We start from the raw sequence: 22,817 nt of genomic DNA on the forward strand, positions 1-22,817 counted from the left end.
TCAATGTTGCCTGGTTGCCTTTTTCTTATGCATTACTTATGGATGGAGAGCCTAGAAGTACATATATTTCTAGATTCTTCAGGCTACCCAAACATGGTCTAGTTCAGTGGTTTTCAACCTCGGTCCTCGAGTACCCCCCCAACAGTGCAAGTTTTCCAGATCACCCGGCAGGTGCACTAATTATTCACTGACACTTTTTAAAAGATCCATAGGTGGAGCTAATTATTTCATTTGTGATTCTGCGTGGAACCCTGGAAAACATGCACTATTGGGGGGTCCTGAGGACCGAGGTTGAGAACCATTGGTCTAATCGACTAAGGCTAAATTAATACTCAGAGGTTCAAAGAATCATTTTGAAAAAGATTACTATACGTTTTGCCACATACCTTTGATAAATCTCGGAAATTGCTTGGAAGGGTCAAATCCAGCTCTTCAGAGTCATAATTTGTGATGACCCATGGAAATACTGGATACTGATTCAAGTCATTGTAGGATCGCCCTGTTAAAGGCAAATAATTGGTAATGCTGTCAGATCAGATGTCACAGTAGAAATACAGGTCCTAAGAGACACATAAAACACATTCACAACAAACTGAAAATAAGCTGCAGAGCAGTCGCTGCATTACCAGCTATCGTGTTCAGGAACATTAAATATTCAAAGTTTGAGATTTCTCTGTGCTGCCAACGCTGAGTCATGTTCGATGCTTTAAATATCTGCCGAGGACTAGCCAGGGAGATGCGCCTGCCAAAGAAAAGCAAATATTCCAAATATGAATTTAGAGAAACAAAGACAACAACAACAAAAAATGGATTAAATAAAAGAGTAAATGATAACACTGGAGTATACAAAAGTATATTGTAAAAATAATGCACTTGGTAAATTAGTACCAGATAGCAGATGAGAATCACGAAAAGCTACTAGACTATGACCGTGTATTTGTAGACACCATATGAAAAGTGTATGTCAGGCCAGTTTTTCTACTGCAGAGGAAAGTACAACATGCACACAAAGCAAACTGGTATGTAGTCATGACGTCGACATCACCTGTATGTCGACATTCAGAATGTCATCATGGACACTATGTTGACAGTGAGCAGGTTTACATTCACAATGAGGACATGGACATTATATAAACATTGTGAATGTCAGCAGTCACTGGAAATTACACAATAAGCAAATTCAGCAGTACACACTTGTCCATTCCTCCAGGGGCCCAACTCCTGAAACAATCCTACAGGAGACCGGTTCACAGATTCTATATCCCAGTGGTTCTCAAACTCCTTCCTCTCACAGTTCAGGTATATTCCTTACGGACAGGTCTGTTAATCTATTAGTATGTGCCATTTTTCAGCCAAATAAACGTGTGTCATAATTAGTACTAGCTGAACTACCCGATGTGGCTTTGGTTTGGTTGTGCAATTAGCATTACTTGAACAAGTTTGCCATGCCCATGGTGTGACCGACATACACCTGTATTTGGTGGGCTCCTGGATCTGACCACCGAGTTCTTTTTCTTACACCCCATGACCAGTACCCTATTTATGCAGTGGCTGGACCCCTATTTGGCCCCTGGGACCTCTGCAGTGTCAGGATTGCAGATGATTGTGGCCATGAACTTAAACTGGACCCAATCAATGTCCTCTACCCCCTTTATGTTATGTAACTTTGCCATCTTACATCCCTGACCCACTTTGGTTTGTGGCCAGACCCCTTTTTGGGTTCCCGGCGGTGTCAGGATTGTGGGTCTCAGTGGCTGTGAACATAATCTGGACCCAATCAATGTCCTCTACCCCCTCTATGTTATGCAACTTTGCCATATCTTGTTTCCCTGACCCACTTTGTGTAGTGGCCGGAACCCATTTTTTGGGCCCATGGGACCCCCACAATTGCTCGAGGTTTTCTAGAGTCATGCTGGAACATACATATATCCATTTAGATATCTATATATAAATTAATTAATGTATTAATGTTTAGCCAGATAAAAAAAACTAAAGAAAAATTGAGTATTTAGCCACCCAATTATGCATATAAAACCTTCTAAATATCAAGCCCATTTCATTGAAAATTACCAAATAAATCAATCCTATTCATAAGAACTTTCCGGATAACAAATGACTTGAGAAAGTCACACTACAAAGGGAATACAATACATTTCCGGATGTGCAATGCATAGGTAGAGTACAAACAATCTGACTGTCTGGTTTTGACCTATAATCTCTGACTAAACGTCTTTTGAAATGTCAAGTCACAGAACTGTACATAAGCAGCACTGTACATTGAAGACAGCATTTTCACTTTCTTCAAACTTGTTATGGAGCTCTAACAGAGGCCACTTGAGAGCTAGGACTTCTACAACTACTGTACAAGAAAGGTCTGCAACAGTAGGAGGGTTTTTGACGACTGCAAGCTGCTTTTTGGGTGGAATCACGGTCTCATCATGGGAGTCCCTGGAACATGAGGAGCACTGCAGCCAAAATGTGTCCACCATCACTGAAAACTGTGTAGCTCAACTCTGTCTGGAAGAACATCAATGGCGATGAAAGCTGGATCTACAATTTGGACACCAAGTCTGCCCAGGGAGCCCCACAGTGGTGTGCCACCACAGAATATCTAAAGTCAGCACAATTTAGCCAAGCAGATGGTGGCTGTTCTTGTGGACAAGACTGGTAATTTCGTTCAGCAGTGCACGGTCAATGGGGAGTGGTATACCAACCAATACTCGTCACAAGTGCTTTAAGACATTTCCATGTGACTTCCAAAACTCGCACTGGTGGTGGCCTTCTCCATCACCACTGCCCTGGCCCACAAGTCCAGGAAGGTGGTGTATTTTCTGGCCCATGACTGCATCCAGGAAATTGGTCATCCAACATGCAGTCACCGGAAACTGCAGTGGAGACCTTAATCCAGCATATACAAGACATACCATCTTTGGACTGATCCAGCTGCTGCACAAAATGGTTTGAGCCAATGTAAATTAGAATTATTTGAAAGTATTCGTCAGAGGAGTTTATGCAATGTTTACTTTGTAAATATAATACTTTTCATGCATCCAGAAACTTACTGAACACCCCTTGTACACAAAAACAAACACACATTAAGAGAATCACAATAGTTATTACCCACTTTAAACATATGGTAAATAGGGTAGTAGTATGTCTGAACTACAGTGCAGACAAATTCTGCGGTGCATTTGGAAGGCTCATGCCGATATAGGCACATTTCCTAGCACCATAAATCACATCAGTGTGAATGTGGTACAGCTTTTTAACAGTTATTGCCTGTGCACTTTCCCTCATACATATTTATGATGCGTATATGCATAATACATTCCCAGAATATCTCCATTTAACACAGCACTTCACCAAACACATTTCTCTCTTCTTACTTCATTTCTATGTTGCTATAATGTATCATATTAAAGAAAAAACACATAAAAGGATACCAATTACACAAATGATTGGTTTATGTGTAATCAAAAGAAAACCTCTCTTTGATTTTGGAGGTTTATTTGTATAAACAACAACAACAACAACAACAACGAGGGTAGTCTGAAAACGTTACAGAACATAGATGAGCATAGATATAAAGCTGTTAAAGGTTACCTGGTTTGGGGAAGGCCAAAGTTCGTACCAATGCCAACTCTGGGGAGACAATGGACAACCTTTTTCACTGTAGATTGGTCTGGAAAGTTGAACATAACAGCCACTGCACATTGGAAACAAGAACACCAAAATGTCAGAACAATTTATGTAAACAAATTACTGATCAAAGAAGCTGTTTACACCAGACAGACAAACCTAAAGTCAAACATTTTTTATGTACTATACCCCTTGCTTAAATAAAGTAAAATAAAAAAAGAATGATTCTACTAATATAGTCTATTTTCTAAATAATAAAAGATTTACACTTTGTTTAAACTTCAGTTTCCTCCCTCCCTTAATAGAACACTATTCCTCTGGGAACTCAATATTTCTCAATTACATTGCGCAAGTTCCCAGTATAGGAGAATTTGGGATTCTTCACCATTTCTCAGACGATGGCTTTCTCAAACAAAAAATAACTGTAAAAATATCAGTACCCAAAACCTGTAGATAGGCAACCTCCTTGGGTGCAGATAACTATAGCCCCATACACGCTACATGATCCTGGCTAACTAATGATATTATTTGGCCGCGGGTGGTCAGATTGAGTATACTCACTGAATGATATCAGTAAACAATATAGTTTAGTGAATTTACCAGAACCTGCTAAACGTGCAGGTTTTTGGCTAGAACGCCAAAATTGACCAGCACGTTTACTAGACAGGAGGGGTCATTAACGATGTGCGGTGTCTTTAATACAATCAATGATGTAGTGCATACACACTAAACGATTAAACAAACCATAACGCTATATTGTTTTCTCTTACAAGTGACCATCTTGTTTTATGAAAATATTGTAATTGTTTGTTGTGATCGTTCACGCTGCGTACACATGGAATGATATGCAACTAGGAAAAAAGCTGCATGTTCAGATGACAGTAAACAACCCACAGGGGCACTTATCACTAAAGATACAGTGGGTACACACTAAATAATATGCATGATAATATGGTTAACTATATCGCTATTGTGCATATTGTTAGAAATTGGCTTAGAGCTAGAGATAGTAGAACAATGGAATTAGTGCAGCCTCTGCTTCTTGTGAGAACCAATGTTTCTATAAACAAGCCAAAGTCCACATACCCCAACATGTAAGGACTAAAGAGTCACAGTACCCACCACTGTAACATCCAGTCAATTCCATACAACAGTAACAATACTGTAGTAAATGACAAATCTACAGTGTTCAGGATAGATTTGGAATCAATTGGCTTGGGAAAAGGATGTGAGAATTTGTTGGGGAATATATATGGATGATCGGCAGATGCGATGCCAGCGGTCAGAATACAGACGCCGGCACCTTGATACAGGGAATCCCAACAGGGGATGTTTACTCCCCCTTGCCCCCTACCAACTCTTCCTTCCTACAGCCAAATACAGTATATGGAATAAAGCACACAAAGAAGATCCCCATTCAGCAGCGTTGAGAGGAGTGCGTCTACAACACTTCCTTTACAATAAAATGTATCCACATGGAGACTTTACTGAAAGGTATTAGATTATATTTATAAGCACTATGTAATAGGACATGGCATAGATCAGTGTTTAGTTCAGTCCTTTTTTAAATAATGGTTTGTATGAGACTAGCACAAAAATTCTACTTTCCGCATTCATGATAGTAAAATGTTCTTCATCCGCTCCAGTTTTGTTTGCATGCATTGTCAAACAATTGTTTATGACTGTAGCATATTCTATATACATGCTATAGGAAATTCTAATTCAATTTTATTATGTAAATTATGATTGTTTACAGTGACCAACTTGGAGTACGTTCAAATCCGTTTCCATGTGTTTAGCTTTCTCCTCCATTAAATTAAATTATTGGACATGATGAAACATACACAAATGTTTTTGCAGTCCATGAATAAAATAAACAAACTAAAGTGTCTAATTGCATTTATTTCATCTATACCATTTTATTTTATATTTGTGTTACTGAAAATTATATTTTTCTACTTAAAAAAAAAAAGAGGTGCACCAAAAGAAAACAAAGTGATTCCTTGTGATTATTGACCAATATTTAAAACTATAAAAAATCTTCAGTAAATGAAAGTTTATGCACATAGCATGTGCTTATAGATCTTCTTGTTTGCACTTCAAATACAGCACGAGTTTTAAAGTCTCCAGAGTGCCATCCTTCTTTCCTACTGTACCCATCCCCCTGAGGAAGGGCACCGGGGCAATCGACCAGTTAGAGGAGTGCCGGGCCGTATACCCCATATATATATATATATATATATATATATATATATATATATATATATATATATATATATATATAGATAGATAGAGAGAGAGAGAGATACACACACACACATAGTGTGTTCCTTTTTCAACTTTGCTGTGTTGCGCAACCAAGATGCGGTAGATCGGGTCACATGCCTATGCATGTCCTTTTTACACATTAAAAGTAATGGTAAGCCGGTGGCCGCAGGAAGCCATGTGATATACTGTGATCGTGCGTGAGTACTGATCCACTCTGCTGCAATTTTCTTACACAATGCAACAAAGTTGCAAAGGATCTGTATCAGAGCCAGATTTACACACACACACACACAGGGTTGCCTACCCTCCCTGAATGTGGCCAGTCTACCGCGAATCCTCCCCCCCCCCTTCAGCAGGGGGGTCCATGGGAGAAAATGAAGCGAATAACATTTTTGTAGCCCTGCCCCCTGCTGTGCAATGCCTGAAATACCAGCATTGCACGGCCACGAGGATATGATTGTGCTGATCACTCCCGCACTACAGATGATCCGCCGCACCCCATCAGCGCCCTCCCCACCCTCCCTCCCGTGCCTCACTGAACTGACTGCCCTCTCCTGGAGGGAGCAGCCAGAAAGTAGGCAACCCTGCAATATGTGAACCTGAGGGCATTAAGGGTACAGCAACATCTACTGCCGAAAATTTGTTGAGTTTTCATCAAAAATGTACAGACAATGCAGACACTGCCTCGCCCATCGTAATCAGTATCTTCTCTGTATTTTTCTTATTTCTATACACAAACCTCTGGAGTACACTGTAGAATGTCAGGATATATATGTTATGTATCTTCATACACATAGATGCCTATATTTTTAAATAAACAGATATTAAACAGATATTGTTGTGTTTTTAATAGAGATAAAAGAGGTGGTCAAGCTTTCCAAAAATATTGTTACCTCTGTTTGCCATGAATATTTCCAATGCTGTATTTTGTAGAAGATAACGCCGCGAAAATATGGCACGAATCTCTGTGAACATCCATTTTCCGTGCACTCCCTCCGTGCAGGCGAGAATCTGGAGAAATATAAAGAAAAAGTGAATGTAAATAAATTAATACATTAACAAGCCATTATCTTCGTTACACTCTAGTAAAGTTCTGAATGAGAAAGTTGAATTATTCTTTTCAAAATACTGAACTTAGGACCGGCCTACAAATCATTAGCAAACACGTTTGCCAAAAGTAGTCTGCATTTGATAGAAGATGATCTGAAAATTGGAAACCGTACCTAGTACTTAAACAGAATAAACCAGTGGTTCCCAATATTTTTTGAATCACGGAACCCTAGAGTATCACAATTTTCACGGTACCCCTAGGCTAAAAGTTAGATACCAAGAGCTTCAGAAAAAAATATTAAATTAAATAAGTTGCGCTTATATGTCATCCTTAGGTCCAGTTATGTGGTGAGGAACAGGATTCACTTCTGTTTACCCACATATTTTATAATTGAAAGTCACAAGCACTGATTTTCCTTATTACATTAACCATATATAATTAGAATTTGTCCTGGACCACCAACCCAGGGCACCCCTGCAACTACTCAATGGCACCCCTGGAAGCCACGGCACACAGTTTGGGAACCACTGGAATAAACTGATACACAACACAAGAAAAATAATACAATGATCTTTTGATTGAGGTACTCAAAGGAGGATCTCTGTAATTGGGTTTAGGTTACCTATAAATATGACTTCATGAACCAAAACAACCCCATGAAAATATAAAACATGGCCTACAAAAGGTACAAACAAACTCAGAGTAGTAGCTGTAAAGAAATATCTTCAAAGATTGCATATAATCCACATATTGAAAATACGGGATCCGCTCAGCATAATGGCGTTTTGGATGCTAGAAGTCGCAATGCTGACACCGGTAAGAAGGTAGACATGATCACAATGCCGGCACCGAAATATTCCAACTGTAGGCAGCCGGAAGGTAAAAATGTTGAGGAAGATTGGGGTCAGGCCACAGGGTGGTGGTGTGGCAGGGTGGGAGTGTTAGGTTTAGGTGGTAGAGGTGATGTTATGATTAAGCTGCAAGGGGGTGGGGGTTAGGTATTGATAAGGGTGGGTTAGGGACTAAGGTAGCACAATTAGGGTTAGACTGCAGAAGGGTTAGGGGCAAACTGCAGGAAAGGAGGGTTGGGGGGGGGGGGGGTAAGCATACCTATCGCACAGTTGTTGGGATTCTGCACTGTGCGTCTTCTGACCATCAGCATCCCGTACCCAACCCGAATAAAGATATATGAATATATCACCTGCTACTGTGCACACACACACATATGCAGTATGTATATGAATGTATATATATATATATATATATATATATATATACACACACACACACACACACAGGTAGTTCAATAAGTAATGAACAAGACAGTCAAATATTGAGGTACATCATGCAATCAGATTTCTGCAATTAAAGGGTACATCAGCAGCTGAAATTCATCCCCAACTAGTCATCGAGGTGTACAGTGATAACATAACAACAAGAAAACAGGTTTTGGTATGGTGGACGAGCTTTGAGGCTCATCTTTACCGTCTGTCTTGCCTTTATGAATGGCAGGGCACCAAAACCGGATTCTGTGACATGACATTATCAACACACACCTCTACAAGCTTGGAAAGAATTTAAGCTGATAATGCACCCCTTTAGATGCAGAAATTAAACTACGCACCTCAATGTCTTAATGTGTGTGTGTGTATAATATACATATATATATATGTGTAACTTAGGTGGGCTCGGCTCTACCTGCTACTTTGGCTATATGCTGAATGAAACTTGCTCATGTGATCGTCTCAAGGGGGATAATTCCCAGGTTATATATACGGTTGACAGAATAGATGTCACTTGCAGTTCAAAAAGAAAGATGGGGTAGATGGCCCAATAATAACAAATATTTGGTGAAAAGTGGCTTGTAGGTAATCATGGACACCAGAATCTGGTTGTGGTGTCCAGGATTACCTACACGCCACTTTTCACCAGATATTTGTTATGATTGGGCCATCTACACCATCTTTCTTTTTGAACTGCAAGGGACCGATAATTTACACCTGGCATCATTCTCTAAGCATCTATCGTCTCGGGATTGATGTTGAGGTTGTACCCAGAGTTCATAGTTGCATTTCATCTGTAACTGATTTTTTGAGACATCATACTGTATAGTAGAACATGGGATCTTGTGGAAAAAGTGTGTTTTAAGGATCCATGTTTCATAATTTTTTTTGTGATTCATTTCTCATTTGTACAAACCCCTGATGAAGTATTTCAAGATAAAACGCGTTGGGTTGTGAACTTTTGTTCTGTAAAGGAAAAAGTCCCGATGTGGATCATGAAATTTTATTAAAATATTTGTTTTTTATTATTATTACCAGTTGTACGTTGTGAATTAGTCTGTACTAGAGGTACCAGTGGTGGTAACCTAATAGGTGGTGGATAACTATAGCGCTCTCATGTATGTATGTATGTATGTATGTAGGTATGTATGTATGTATGTATGTAGGAAACAGATTTAGTTGATAATGTCTTTTCTGAAGTAAAAGTTTCTATGCAACTCGAAAAGTCTGGCGAATGCACCCACCCCCTCTGTCTATTAGAGCATTAATTGTTAGTTTGAGTTGCTACCCCAAGATTGCTGAATGACACACAGGCACAGTATGTATATGTAGTATGTAAATATATATACACACACACACACACACGTATATACACATGCATACATACACACAAACACATATGTATACATCTCATTTTCTATTTTGTTCTTTTATACAAGTGTTTTTCAAAAGGACTTTCTTTTTCCTAAAGAAAGCTGTATACTTTTGTGTTTCCTAAAGTTCTTGCACTGAGCGGTAACACCAGATGAATGCACATATGCATAAACCATGCAACAGTATCTATATACTGGGAAATAATAAAACATTTATCAGCTACCTGAAAATAGTGGTTGATCCTATCAGGCAAGATTAGTTTGAAATGAGGCCTTTGCTCCGCCATGCAATGCAATCATCCTCTTCTACAGAAGTACTTCAAAGCCTCTGGAGTTCAATTAAAATTGGATTATATGTAAGACCGTCTTCTGTGGGACTTTGCTCTATACATTGACAGAACCCAAAACAGAGGTCCAGTCCTCCAATGAACTTGTTGCCATGGAAACTGCATTTCTACCTTTTCTCAAGTGCCATCGTGTCAAGTTTAACGGCTCTGAAATATACTGCAGCCTTTACTAGTAGAAATATGAATGCACTAAGTCCCACTCATGTATCTAGTACAAGTAAAAGCATATGCTACATACAGTAGTAACATTTGCTGTATAAAGGTTTTTGTACTCTGGTAGGTAGGGCAGATTTCCGTGTTGAAGCTTGTTAGAAAGTCTTTCTTTAGCCCATATGTTCATATAAACAGAAAAAAACTACATATGTAGTAATCGAGCTAGATGTAAATTGAGAATCCTGATATTGTTGAAGTAAGGTGTGCATTTTACAAACTCCCCAGCAAAAAAAAAAAACAGACACAGGATACAAGTTCATACATTGGAGTATTTGTATTAGACCAATCCATGAGGTTAAAGGAGTACTCCCAGTTGATACTAGTAATAAATATATTTAAATTGACTGGTGAACTCCTTCCCATTACCAGACTTCCAAACATTGCATGCATGCTGGGGCAACAAACTTTGCAGTGGTTTGTGCTGGTGTCACACTGGCAGTATAGGGGGATCTAATGCTGCTGACAAATAGAAAGGTATAAGTAAAGGCACATACATAAAATTGGCCAGTTAACAATTAACCAACTCAATATGTCGGGGCTGTAGCTCCAGAACATTGTAATCCCCAGAACTAGCTGGTGGTAGACAATTGGCTCTCACACCAATTGTATTAATCATGACCAGGTGTCATGTAGGGTACACACCACGACGACCCGCTCACGGTGACGCGGGGGCACGACCCGCTCACGATGTGCACCGTGAGCGGGTCCGATCTGATGGCGACCCGCACCTGGCTGTATGGTCGTTATTCAGATCCTACCTGCAGCAGGTAGGATCTGAATAACGACCGACCGACCCGCGGGACCGCGCATCGGATCGGTATCGGTCCACACCAGGACAGAAAGGGCCCAATCACCACACAATCTACATCCAATTGGTCGGAATTGGATCTAGATTGAGGGGATCGGGCCCTAGTTGTCCTGGTGTGTACCCAGCATTAAAGTGTGTGTGTGTGTGTGTGTGGGGGGGGGGGGGGGGGGGGGAACGGGGTGGAACTGAGTTCCACCACTTCTAATAGTAGGGGAAACTAGTTCCCCCTCCACCACAAATCCAAAAGAAAGCCTGTCCCAGCAACTTCCTTTTCTGGCACAGTGTATGTGATGTCATGCCATCACAAGGTACTATTACTGAGGGCATTATATGTAAGGAGCACAACTACAGTGGGCATTGTGTACTAAGCAACACTACTGCATACTACTGTGTAGCTTAACATGAACAAGGGACACTACTGAGTGGATGTAATGTTAATAAGGGGCAGTAGTGTGTGTCATAACATAGGCCCTTATTCTGATTCGGACGGTACGGCCCGCGTGCGGCCGTACCGCCGATGTTTTTATTCTGCACATGCGCAGAGGTCAATCTGCGCATGTGCAGCCCCCTTCGCCGCAGACGTATTTCGTCCGCCGCAAAGGGGGCGTATAGGGGCGTGAGGGGCTTCATACCCTCATTTCCCTATGTGTACGCCCCGCGTTTCATGGGCGTTCCCATGCAAACGCGGGGCGTATGCATGGTAATGAGGGTATGACGCAACTCATGGGGGCGGAAAGCTGACGTCGCCGGATGTCAGCTCTCAGCCCCCATACAAGCTATCACACGGACGATTGTCCGTGTGGTCTCAGCTTGCGGGAGCTGCTGGGGCGTGCGGACCTGCCTTCGATGGTCGACGACCATCGAATGCAGGGGGCAGCTCCCACCATGGTGGAGGCGTACGCCTCCACCATTTTTATGCGGATCGCCAGCCGTCCGTGTACGGACGGCCGTGGCGATCCGTCTCGTGGGCGGGGATTGGTGTGTGCGGCCGGAGCACCGTGTGCGGCTCCGGCCGCACCAACCAGAATAAGGGCCATAGTATGGAGTACTAATATGCGGTGTAATATGAGGGGATTTGCATTTGCACTCTGTCACTGGCCCGGTCTGACCTAATGTGGTATAGTGGTGTGTGTGGGTGTGTGTGTGTGTGTGTGTGGGGGGGGGGGGGGGGGGGGGGAGAGTGTTGCAGGGGAAATTAGTTCCAGGACCACTTTAAGCCCTGGTCATGACACAGTAGGAAAGCTCTGCACATGTGCTGCTACATGTATGAACTTGACTAAAGGGGCCTACAAACTCAGCGACAATTCTGAACTTACTGAGCAATGCTAGATCATTCAGAACACTCAGCAAGATAAATCAGCACACAGCAATGTGCCAGTACTGTATGCTGAGCGATCTGTCAGGGTTAGTGTTCTCTGCTGAGAACAATGGCCCTACCCAGCGATTAGAGATCAATATCCAGCACGCTGGATATTAACCACTGGTGTGCAAATGCGCGGGGCCGCACATGGCTAACGCTATGCCCCTGCACATAGAGCGATGTGAGCATTTTCTGAGCAATGTAGTTAAATTAAGTAACATCGCTCAGAAAATGGCCTGACATCACTAGGTGTGTAGACCCCATTATCAGCAATAAATTGCAGCTCAGCTGACAGCATTTTGTAGCACTTTATGTCTGGCATAGAAACTTTATTCATTGTAACCAGTGTTGTCATGCACTCTTAACATTTATGTAAGCAGCATCATTACAACCATTGCTAACATAGAACACATTCTCTAGAGTGCCATTAGGTAGTAATTTCTTTACCAGCAATGTATGTACACATTTATTTGGTCTTACAATAAATAAACACAATGACATGGCGACAGGAAAACTCTTGGGTGCTGTGTTAGGGAGAGAGCGCAGAAACATGAGATGTTGTCAGTGTTGCATTTTTACTACAGTTACGTTACCATGGAAAATCAGTGGTTCCAAACACACATATGTAAAAGGTATGTAGAAAATACCAGCTGCATGTAAGGCAGAAATATACGCCGTATACACAGAAAGTAGTTAACATTTCTGTTGCTTCAAATGTGAGAGGAAATTACTATTAAAATAAAAATAATAACACAGGAGTACAGTATCTTTACTTGGGCAGCTGAGCAGAAGACATTAAAAGTAAGGAGTTCAATAAATCCAGTGAATTGTGTATTGATCTTGCACAAAACACATCATATTGGGAGGATAACATGGGCTGGTACATAGCTTGAAACGTCTGATGTTTTCTCTTCCGATTACCGGAGGAGATGATAAGGCCCCAGCAAATGATGTATCAGCTCATTTTATCTTATCACCATGGGGCTGGGTGACAATGAAGTTCATATTTCACTGAATCCCATTGAAGACTGGGAAAATTACTTGACCTCTTGACCTGAAATTTCACAAGAGGACAGAAATGCTTCTTCTGCACGGCAACGCAATTTTTCAGATGTCAACCTTTAGTCTGCTTTTAAAAATTAATTTCATTTATATTAACCAATGCTATTGATATTTTCATTAAACGCCATTTGATACATGAGGCAGAGAATGCCAAATTGATGTTGCCTTAGATGGGTAAAACTATTTCTTTGAAAGCTTATGTGGCAGACAGATTTACAGCAAGAAAAATTCCTTTTTCATTGTATAATATTTGTGGCGGGCTGATGCACCTTGAGACCCGAGCCTGTAAATATTTCAGACTGTCTTTAATAGTAACGTACTGTTTAGTTTCAAACCTTGATAAACAAAGATATTAATGGAGGCAAAAAAATGTAACGGGTCAACAGCAACATATTATAAAGACACAAAAAATGCAGCACTGGGAAACACAACATAAAGCTTGAAATACACAAGGCAAGTAGTTAATGTTCTTCTCTACCAGTGGGCCAGAATGGGGAAAAGGAAAGGGGGGAAATTATACTTTATTTGTATGGCGCCACAATGGGTCTGCAGCAACTTACAAAGTGCATAAAGAGAACGAACAGAACAAGAAAAATGAGGTTTACAGTGCAGCACACAGAGTTGTTTTCTGAACACTGTGCATCAGCAGCATAGTTGCCTACCCTCCTGCATTCTACAGGAGACTCCCTGAAATAGCAGCAATCTCCCTCATTAGTCTAGCAATCTCCCTCATGTCACCTAGCCCACATTACACGGTTACATTTTTGGGGAAAAAAGAATGAGAGATACAATTACATTGAATCATCAGCCCCATTTCCCAGAACTTTACCAAGCATAGTAGCTCTTACTAACTGCTTTGGGGCTCATCTACATTTGGATATAAGTCATTTTAAAAGATTCCTCTCAGATGTAGCAGTACATACCCACGCTTCTAGGTGCCACGTTCACAATCTCTTTTCATAATCTCTCCATATATGGAATTAGACACGCCCTTTGGGTGGAGTATGACACACCCCCTTAATGGTGCGCTTTGCAAAATTCTATTTCCAACTATAATCTTCCTGAAACTAGTTTTCAAAAGTAGTAAAGTACGATCAGCAGTAATACTCAAATAAGCAGCAGGGTGGCAGAATCTGAGATGCATACTTGCCTACTTTTTTGTGTCTCCTCTCCTGTAGATGCAGCAGGCCATTGAAAAAAGTCAGCGATATAAGAAGCTTCAGTCTAATATATAGGAGCAAACCAACAGTTTCCTCTGTACTCATATACTTATCCCAGGGGATGGCTATAGAATTAGCTGGCCTGCTTTCCAAAGTAAACACTATAGATAACCATCAATTGCGCGGCATGCATTCTGCATATTCTACTTTGTTAACCAGGTCTATGAGAAATAATACACCAAAACTAGCCCTTATGACCTTGCATTTTTGTTGCTTGGAAGAGAACTGAGCATAGTGCTAAAAAACATCTTACTTCTATCTCTGTGCAGTGTAACGTTCCTATGAGATAGAAGTACACGGTTTGTACCAAATGATTTTTGGAATATATAGTAGGTCACAAAATACTTTCCCATACACAGGCCTCCATCATCATGATGAAACTGTGCCAAGGTTTTACTATGCTTGCGGGTTCATTAGCTGGAAAGGTCATTTCTCGATTTCAGACAAACTGTGTTAACATATTAAAATACATCATACATTACGGATTCATGAAAATGCTTAAATAGCCTTACCTAGAAATAGGTCACAGATTATTAGCAACCTCTACATAACACTAGGTTTGCCAGACACCGAACACACGTAATTCATAGGTGTCTCTGATAAAAGATATTACGGAAAGCTTACATATGCTGGCACAAAGGTTCCACAGTCCAAAGCATATGGGTAACAAAAACAAAACAAAAAAGGATAAAAGAACATCATCATAACTTTTGGACATGTGTAATTCAAATGTTCAAAAATAACAACCTAGAGAATACAGAGGATAAAGTGCCCTGCTAGCCATTGGATAATGGACATATTCTACATATATATTTCCCTTAATCCTGAATGCCACCGTTGCTTTGAGAGATACTCAAAATATCAGTTAAAGATGCCAGCGCCGCTCACAGCGACTGTTCTTTATTTTGGTGCAACATTTGAGTTAACTTCAATTAATTGACTTGGTTGTATTCATATTTATTTGTACAAAAAAAAGTCTCTGTGAGCGATGCTGGCATTTTTAACTGATAGTTTGAGGATAATTCACAGCAACGGTGGCACTCAAAGGGTATTCAATGCGGCCGGTGAGGGGTTTTTTATGGCGAGGATGGCTTGTTTTTGTTGAGGATCACCCTATTCTATGTTCTGGGGGAATCCTCGTCATCAGAGGACAGTGAGGATCCCCCATAATGGTGAGGGTTGCCGCTAACGCAGCGAGCACACTGCATATGGCGGCGGCCCTCACCATTTTGACAGCCGCACTAGTCATTTCCACCTCACTGGAAAAACCCAGGGGGTCAGCTGAATACGAGATGCGACAGCAAGCAATATGCACTGCTCGCTGACATAGCTCGTCATGGGGCATTGAATATACCCCATTGGGTTAATGATAAAAGTGCTAATCAAAATAGCAATATTAAAATATGTTTTTAAGGTCAGGTATTTGGTAGGATACAAAATATAGTATTTCTGATAATACTATTAATAATAATTTGATAAGCACTGTCAGGAATCTGCTTTATGGTTGGCAAAAGCGTTACTCCTAATGACTGTTACTGTAGATCAAAACCGCAAAAATAAATGTAAATCTAAAGCAAAATCCCATAAAACCGATATGCTACAGACATGGGACCTCTGAGCGATTTTGTAATGCACAGAGTTCATTATTTGCACCTCCTTATCTCCGATACCATTTTAGAGAGAAAGTAATAATAAACCCCTCATCCATTATCCTCTTACTGATCTAGTCAAGTGGGAATGGTTAATAACAGGCTACAAATTGAACTTCAATCACCTAATTTCCTTTTTTTTTTCCTCTTTAAATGCAACCAGCATTAAAATATTACTTGGAAATATAATTTGTTTTACAGGCAATCGGGCGCTGTATTTATGGAGGCTATGGACGTTTAGTGTTTTGAGCCCTTGTATTAAATATATCCACTGTTTCCTTTATCTATAGTGCTAAAACATGATCTCATTTTATTACAGTGCAATAATACAAGGGGCTTATCTTCCTGAACACCGGGCCATCAAGTCAGCGTAATAGTAGGCATTATACAATAGGTCATTTATCTTGTTTTCAAATTTTTTTTTGTTGCAACGGTTACTTTATGAATTGGTACATTATTGTGGATGAAATTGCTGCCTATTTAAAAAAAGTTAATCTGTTTACAAGCAGTCTTATCTTTAAATGCCAGAGCTATTAGGAAACATGTCCATAACTGTCAAGAAAAGTGAATTAAGGGAAAATAGGGAATATTACACAAATAAAAGCCATAATGATTTAAGACTTTTCTCAGTAAGTAGACTGTTGCTGGATCATAAAATGTCTTTACAATTGTACAGATTTTAGCAAAGTATGTAGCAGCGCTGGTTTGCTTATTGGCTCCCATCGCTGCTCATTTATCACCCTGCTTGTTTACCAACCAAGTAATGGGTGTTTTTACTGTTCAGTTCAAATTGTGTCGGGTTTCATTTATTTTTTAAAAGCAAATGTACCAACCAAAATGTCCACAGAAAATTGCAATTTTTCTGAACACCTCAGACAGTGGGCCATGTATACGCTGCCAAAGAATATTATACAAAATCATTCTCATTGTTCTTACAAACCCGGCAAATACAGTGCCTTCCTAATATCCCATGGCATAATTGGGCTTGATTTTGAATTGGAAACAAAGCATAAGAAAGCAAGTAATGTTTTAATCTGGAACAAACCATGTTGCAACGCAAGGAATGCAAAGAAATGCATTACTTTTTCTATGCTGGGTAAACAATGTCTGCTTTTGCATGTAGCCCACGAACACGGGACAGCTGTATTTTTACACTGACATTTAGATTTGGGTCCCTCCAGAGACCTTTGTAGACCCCATAGAAACATACTGAAAGGGATGCTGCCTCAATTATTCTGGAGATACCTCACTGCATTACTTTTATGAGGCATACCACTTATAAGTGCCACTGTTCATTTTCTGAAGCCCAGTATTGCCCTACTTAATATTATGCTCCACATAAGTTTCCTAGTTTATTTAATTAACCATATTAGTTCCAAGGTTTGCATGATGTTAAATTGTAGGGTTTTCGGTCTACATTATGCCACACAGTATGCACAATTCACATTAGTACAGTGTTCCCAGTTCATTATGCCACATTTGAGTGCCCTCCAGTTATATTGTGCCACATTACAGTAGCCGCAAGTTCAAATTACATCACATTACAATGCCCAATCATCTATAGTGGTCTACTTTTCAGATCTCCCCTCCTGGAGAAGCCTGGAGAGGAGATGCCGCATGGCACTTCGGGGGCCAGGTTGTCATGTAATTCGCATCATTTAGCCCCGCCATCTCATTTGACACTGGGATTCCCCTGTAAATCGTCCCATCCCGCCAGCTTCACCAGAAAGTAGGAGAGATGCAGGGAGATCCGTACACTCTTCCTATGGGTAAGGGGGACTGCAAGAACACTTGGGAGTTTCTCACAATGGCCCATGTAACATCTGCCCCACGTGCAGTGCGCATGGTTTTGCCCATTTTCCAAACAAATTTGTACTGCGATCAGATCTGAATAAAGGCCAATGTGTGGGAAAATAGGCAGCAATGCCCTTGCTATTATAAACATTCACTACACACCCCTCTCAATGAAAATGTATCATCACACAATTCAGGCTGCGTAATGGATCAGACCCAATTGCTTAGCGGGCAAATCTGGGAAATGGTTTGCAACTTTATAAACTGGGTCCAGACCCCTCTAAACCTCTGTCAGCCACTATGGTTAGGCCCGTGCACCCAAACACATATAAATCTGTTTGCACATTTTAAATCCCCCCCCACACATACACACACTACCACAGAGCAACATTGTTCACAGTTACTTGCCCTTTTTTAGTATATTCCAACTCAGAATTAGCCCCTTTACTTGAATGTACAATCTGATCACTATCTTGGTTTGTAAGGGGAAAGGAGAACTGGCTGACGAATGGGTAATTTCACCACCTCACAGTATGTAACAGCTGAGCGAGAGGTCATAAGTATATAAGGAGCATACAGTCCTCTGTCTTCCTTCGATGTCTTCTGTGGAGACAAATTTGCAGCGATATTCTAGGCACTAGTTTTGATATCAATCCTCTGGCACCACCTTCTGCATTCAACCATCTGACCAGGTCCACTCATCCCATCCTAAGTGTGTGGCATGGGCTATACTTTGAAAATCAGAGAACATACCTGAGGGTCTACAAATGAGATGGTAGTAATTGCTCCTACACAGAATAGCAAGTTTGAGGCCTCTGTCACATCAGCATGATTTGTGGGCCCATTTGCATTGCACCAATGTCAGCGCTACCAGCATGGTAGCAATGCTGCCACATTAGTGCCACCTGGAAGAATAATGGAGTGCTCTCGTTATCTATATATGAAACACACTAGTCCTATTATACAAGTAAATAAAGAAGCAATTAAAGCTGTAAAATTATTCAGTCTATCTAGTCATATATTGCTGTCATTGTTTATCAGAGTATGAGTTTATCAAGTTAATGAGGTCTCAGACAAATGGGCTGCCTAATGAGAGCTTATGCATGTGGCCCAAGTTCTGCTCCACTGATGATCACATCAAAGTGACGGAGAGGAACATAAAGGGCCATCCCTGCATCCATTGTTCACATAGCTACAACCAAAACATTTGCTCACAGGGACTGCACTTCAAGGCATTCGCTCTAATGTGGAATATAACTGGGGAGACTAATGGAAATCATTAGTTTAATATGTAAAGCTTGCCTGTGTTACACATGGCAAGGTGGGGAATGAAGGGTTCTAACATATAAGCACAATATATATTACATTTACACATTTCAAAATTTAAATAATCTCAAAACAATATATTTATTTTAATAAACTGCATTTGGTGCTCTTTACAAGTATTTCTAAAGGTGCCCATACACGGTACAATATTTCCGTGCATTTTGAACTAGATCGCATTGCATGTGATTTGCATGCGATGTGATCCTAAGCTAGTTCAAAAAGCACGGGCTGCACAGACTTTATGTGGTGTGCGTTAGAATGCCCGTGGGAGAGCGCATCGCAACGCACGGCACCTTCACACCTTGTATGGGCACCTTAAAGGTAAAAGCAGGAGTATTTTCTTTGCAATCTAGCCAGCCCCTCAGCTCCAAATCTTCTCCAGACTCACAAATCCCTGAAGCAGAAATGGCCATGAGCAGGGTTTCTGAAGCCAAATTGGCAAAGTTAAGAAAGAATTATAGGAGCAGAATCCCTTTTGCAGAGGAGTACTTCCTTGTACTGTACCCATCTTCATTACACATTCCCTTGCATGGCTGCGAGGGGAAACGGCTGCGGGGGGGAACTAGGAGGGGGCAGCCTTCTCTGGCGCTTGGTAAGCGGCGGTCTTTGCAGTTTACCGAGCCAACCAGGCCCTAAGACAGTAATCCTTTAATTTAGTAATGCAGTTATTAAAAACCTTTTGTTTAAATTACCTTATAAGAACAGCTCAAATACGGACATTTATCATATAAGAACACATACAGTTCATATATAGATACAAATATGACTTCCTTCATACAAAACATTTGTTACAGGATTAGGGACCAAAATCCCATTTCCAAGACGTGAATACACTACTACTCAGTGCAGACTTTATTATTGAGTCCTAAACCATCAACAAGAAAAATTTCTCTCCATTGTTACCTGCCCAGGTGTTTACCTGCTATGCTGCAGCACACCAAGACATTGTCTACTTCGTGTGTGTTATATTTATTGTGATTTAACTTTACAGCTTAATTGTCATGAACATGATCTATTATACCGATATAATAAGTAGCATAATGTATACATACGGTAGTGCATGTAGAATTGGTGTTTAGCAGCGAACAGAGCAAAATGTCTAGATCACCAGCATTGTTCCAAAAAATACAATTGTTATTATTTATAGTGCTCAGGGTAAAATAATTAAGCGGACCTAGCATGTTCCAATGTATCCAGTGTTTTCAGGCAATCCCATTTTGACAACGGTTAAAACTATTCAGCTCCTGAAGACAATGTGGAGGCATCTCTTTGTAACTGGTCTCACAGCTTAGCATTACTTTAAAAAGCAACTTTTCTCTATGTTATGAGTTATTCATCTGAGACAATTTCAAGTCCCAATAAAAGCACTGGATTTTTTTTATTATTATTATTGGTGAAGTCTCATTGTTCGCTCCTCACTGGCAAAGCCCTTTTCGGACATTAAGCCTCCATTTACCATAATACGGATTAAGCTCTTTTTGTCCCATCGCAGTGTTTGTTAGCAGGTTAGTCTTTTTACATTCTTCACAGCCTGCCTGCAGATTACCCTTTAGGCCTCACAAAATACTTCTGTGGATTTACGAAAATGCCAGCGTGGTCTTGGGGTTAATTGGAAGAAAAGTGAAGCCTTTAACACATTGACTCATTAAACATTTAGCCCACTACATGCTAAGCACAGAAGAAAGAGAAAAGATCAGAACAATAATAAGACTGCATAGAATAGCTGGAAATAATGATAGCCAGTTGTTCTACAAATTGAATGGCCTTCATTTGTAAGATAAATAAAGTTTCATTGTACAAAAGACCTTGCTATAGCAACACATGAATATGACTTACATATAGTACAACAGACCTGCAGGATAAACCGATATAGTCAACACATTTTATTAAGAATTGGACACAATGCAAAAATTATACATTTGGTTAATTTAAAAATTGTCCAATGTGTCGCAAGATATTCATATTCAGTCTGTCCCATTGTTTGTCCTAATTAAATGAAGTAATCAAAAAGCATGTGTTTTTATTTTATTATATACCGCTAAATAAAAAAAAATTAACATAAAAAAAAAAAAACATAACTTAAAATAAAATGGCTTAATAAAAAAGTGATTTTGTGAATAAATTCTTGGAGCCAATGGAGCTCCAAGTATATATTTAATATAAGGGTGTGGGAGCAGGATAAAAATAAAACCCCCCAAAAACTATAGCCAGATGTGAGCATCATATAATGCTGCGATAACATGATGCATGCTTCTTAGATTAAAATAAAAAATTGATTTGAATTATTGTCAACCTCAAAATATAATCTGAAAATGCTGACATGGTAAAAGTGGCGGTTTTTACACAATTGCATGCAATTTATGACATTTGACTAAAGCTAACTACAATGGATAGATTTTATAATTAGGCCTTAATTAAAAAAAAAAAAACTAATAGGTTTGCAAAAATGCATTTATTTTTAAAAGGTTTCTGGGAATCTATAGTTTAAAATGTCATACATGTTAATATGTGATGGATTTACTTGTGTTTACCCATGCCCTAAATATAAATGTCATCCATCTAAAACACAGATAGAACAATCAGGTTGGGGCTATAGAAATAAAACACAAGGGCCCTTATTCTGGTTCACTTGCAAATGGACAAACCCATGTGCAGTGCAATGGGGGCAGATGTAACCCCACCCAAATCGAACCATCTTTGCACATGTTACATCTGCCCCACCTGCAGTGCACATTGTTTTGTCCATTATAGAGAGAATTTGCCTATGCAAGTAAACCAGAATAAGGGCCAATAATTCAATTTTCTGACAATGTATTTAGATGACCCCCTTCCCCTTATGGGCAGTACTTCCACCTGGGCTGCTCCAGTTACCTGAAGCCAAGCCCACAACAGAACTCCGTGGAACCTCTTCTATAATGTTCTCTTTTAGATCCATGCTCTTGGTTTCCCTTTGTTTCATCTATTTACAAAACTTAGCAGGAAACTTTCATAAAGAAGGGTCAAGATTTTTCTTTTTCCCCCAAATAGTCACCAATATTAAGTAGGTTTGGAAAAAATATTGGCAAACTAAAGCAAGTTGAATTAGACCTTGAGATAACGGTAACAAATAAATGGCTGCAAGCACATGGAGGTTGCTCTAAAGTAGACATTAAGAAAATATTTTATTGTTCAGCCAAGTTGTCACTCAGGAAAAAAACATATCTGCAACTCAGCTGCATATTTATTAGGATAATAGATCATATTATTCCAATTAGAACGATGTACCTGTCAAATTTACATGATGGGTAAAAATCTTAAACAGTGGTTTCAGACAGTTATCCTTTATTGTAGTGCTTAGGTGATCAGGACAGCCAGGGCCACCATCAATGGGGAGCCGGTAAGGACTTCAGTCCCAGAAGGAAAGGTGGAACAGGTGGCAGCAATG

The 22,817-nt window shown here is 40.1% G+C and overlaps 1 protein-coding gene across 3 annotated transcripts in view; it reads right to left on the reverse strand.

The window, feature by feature from the left end:
* LRBA (LPS responsive beige-like anchor protein) overlaps positions 1–22,817 on the reverse strand; it is a 544,849-nt gene that overhangs the window by 151,346 nt on the left and 370,686 nt on the right. For all 3 annotated transcript variants that reach the window (XM_083171504.1, XM_083171512.1, XM_083171520.1), the window contains 4 exons: positions 6,801–6,918; positions 3,604–3,706; positions 627–742; positions 387–499 (listed from right to left, as the gene is read on the reverse strand). In XM_083171504.1, the coding sequence (XP_083027630.1) occupies positions 387–499; positions 627–742; positions 3,604–3,706; positions 6,801–6,918 (450 nt within the window). The remainder of the gene's footprint in view (positions 1–386; positions 500–626; positions 743–3,603; positions 3,707–6,800; positions 6,919–22,817) is intronic.

The sequence above is a fragment of the Crinia signifera genome, chromosome 1, assembly GCF_055691185.1.
Source record: "Crinia signifera chromosome 1, ASM5569118v1, whole genome shotgun sequence".
Classification (NCBI taxonomy): Eukaryota; Metazoa; Chordata; class Amphibia; order Anura; family Myobatrachidae; genus Crinia; species Crinia signifera.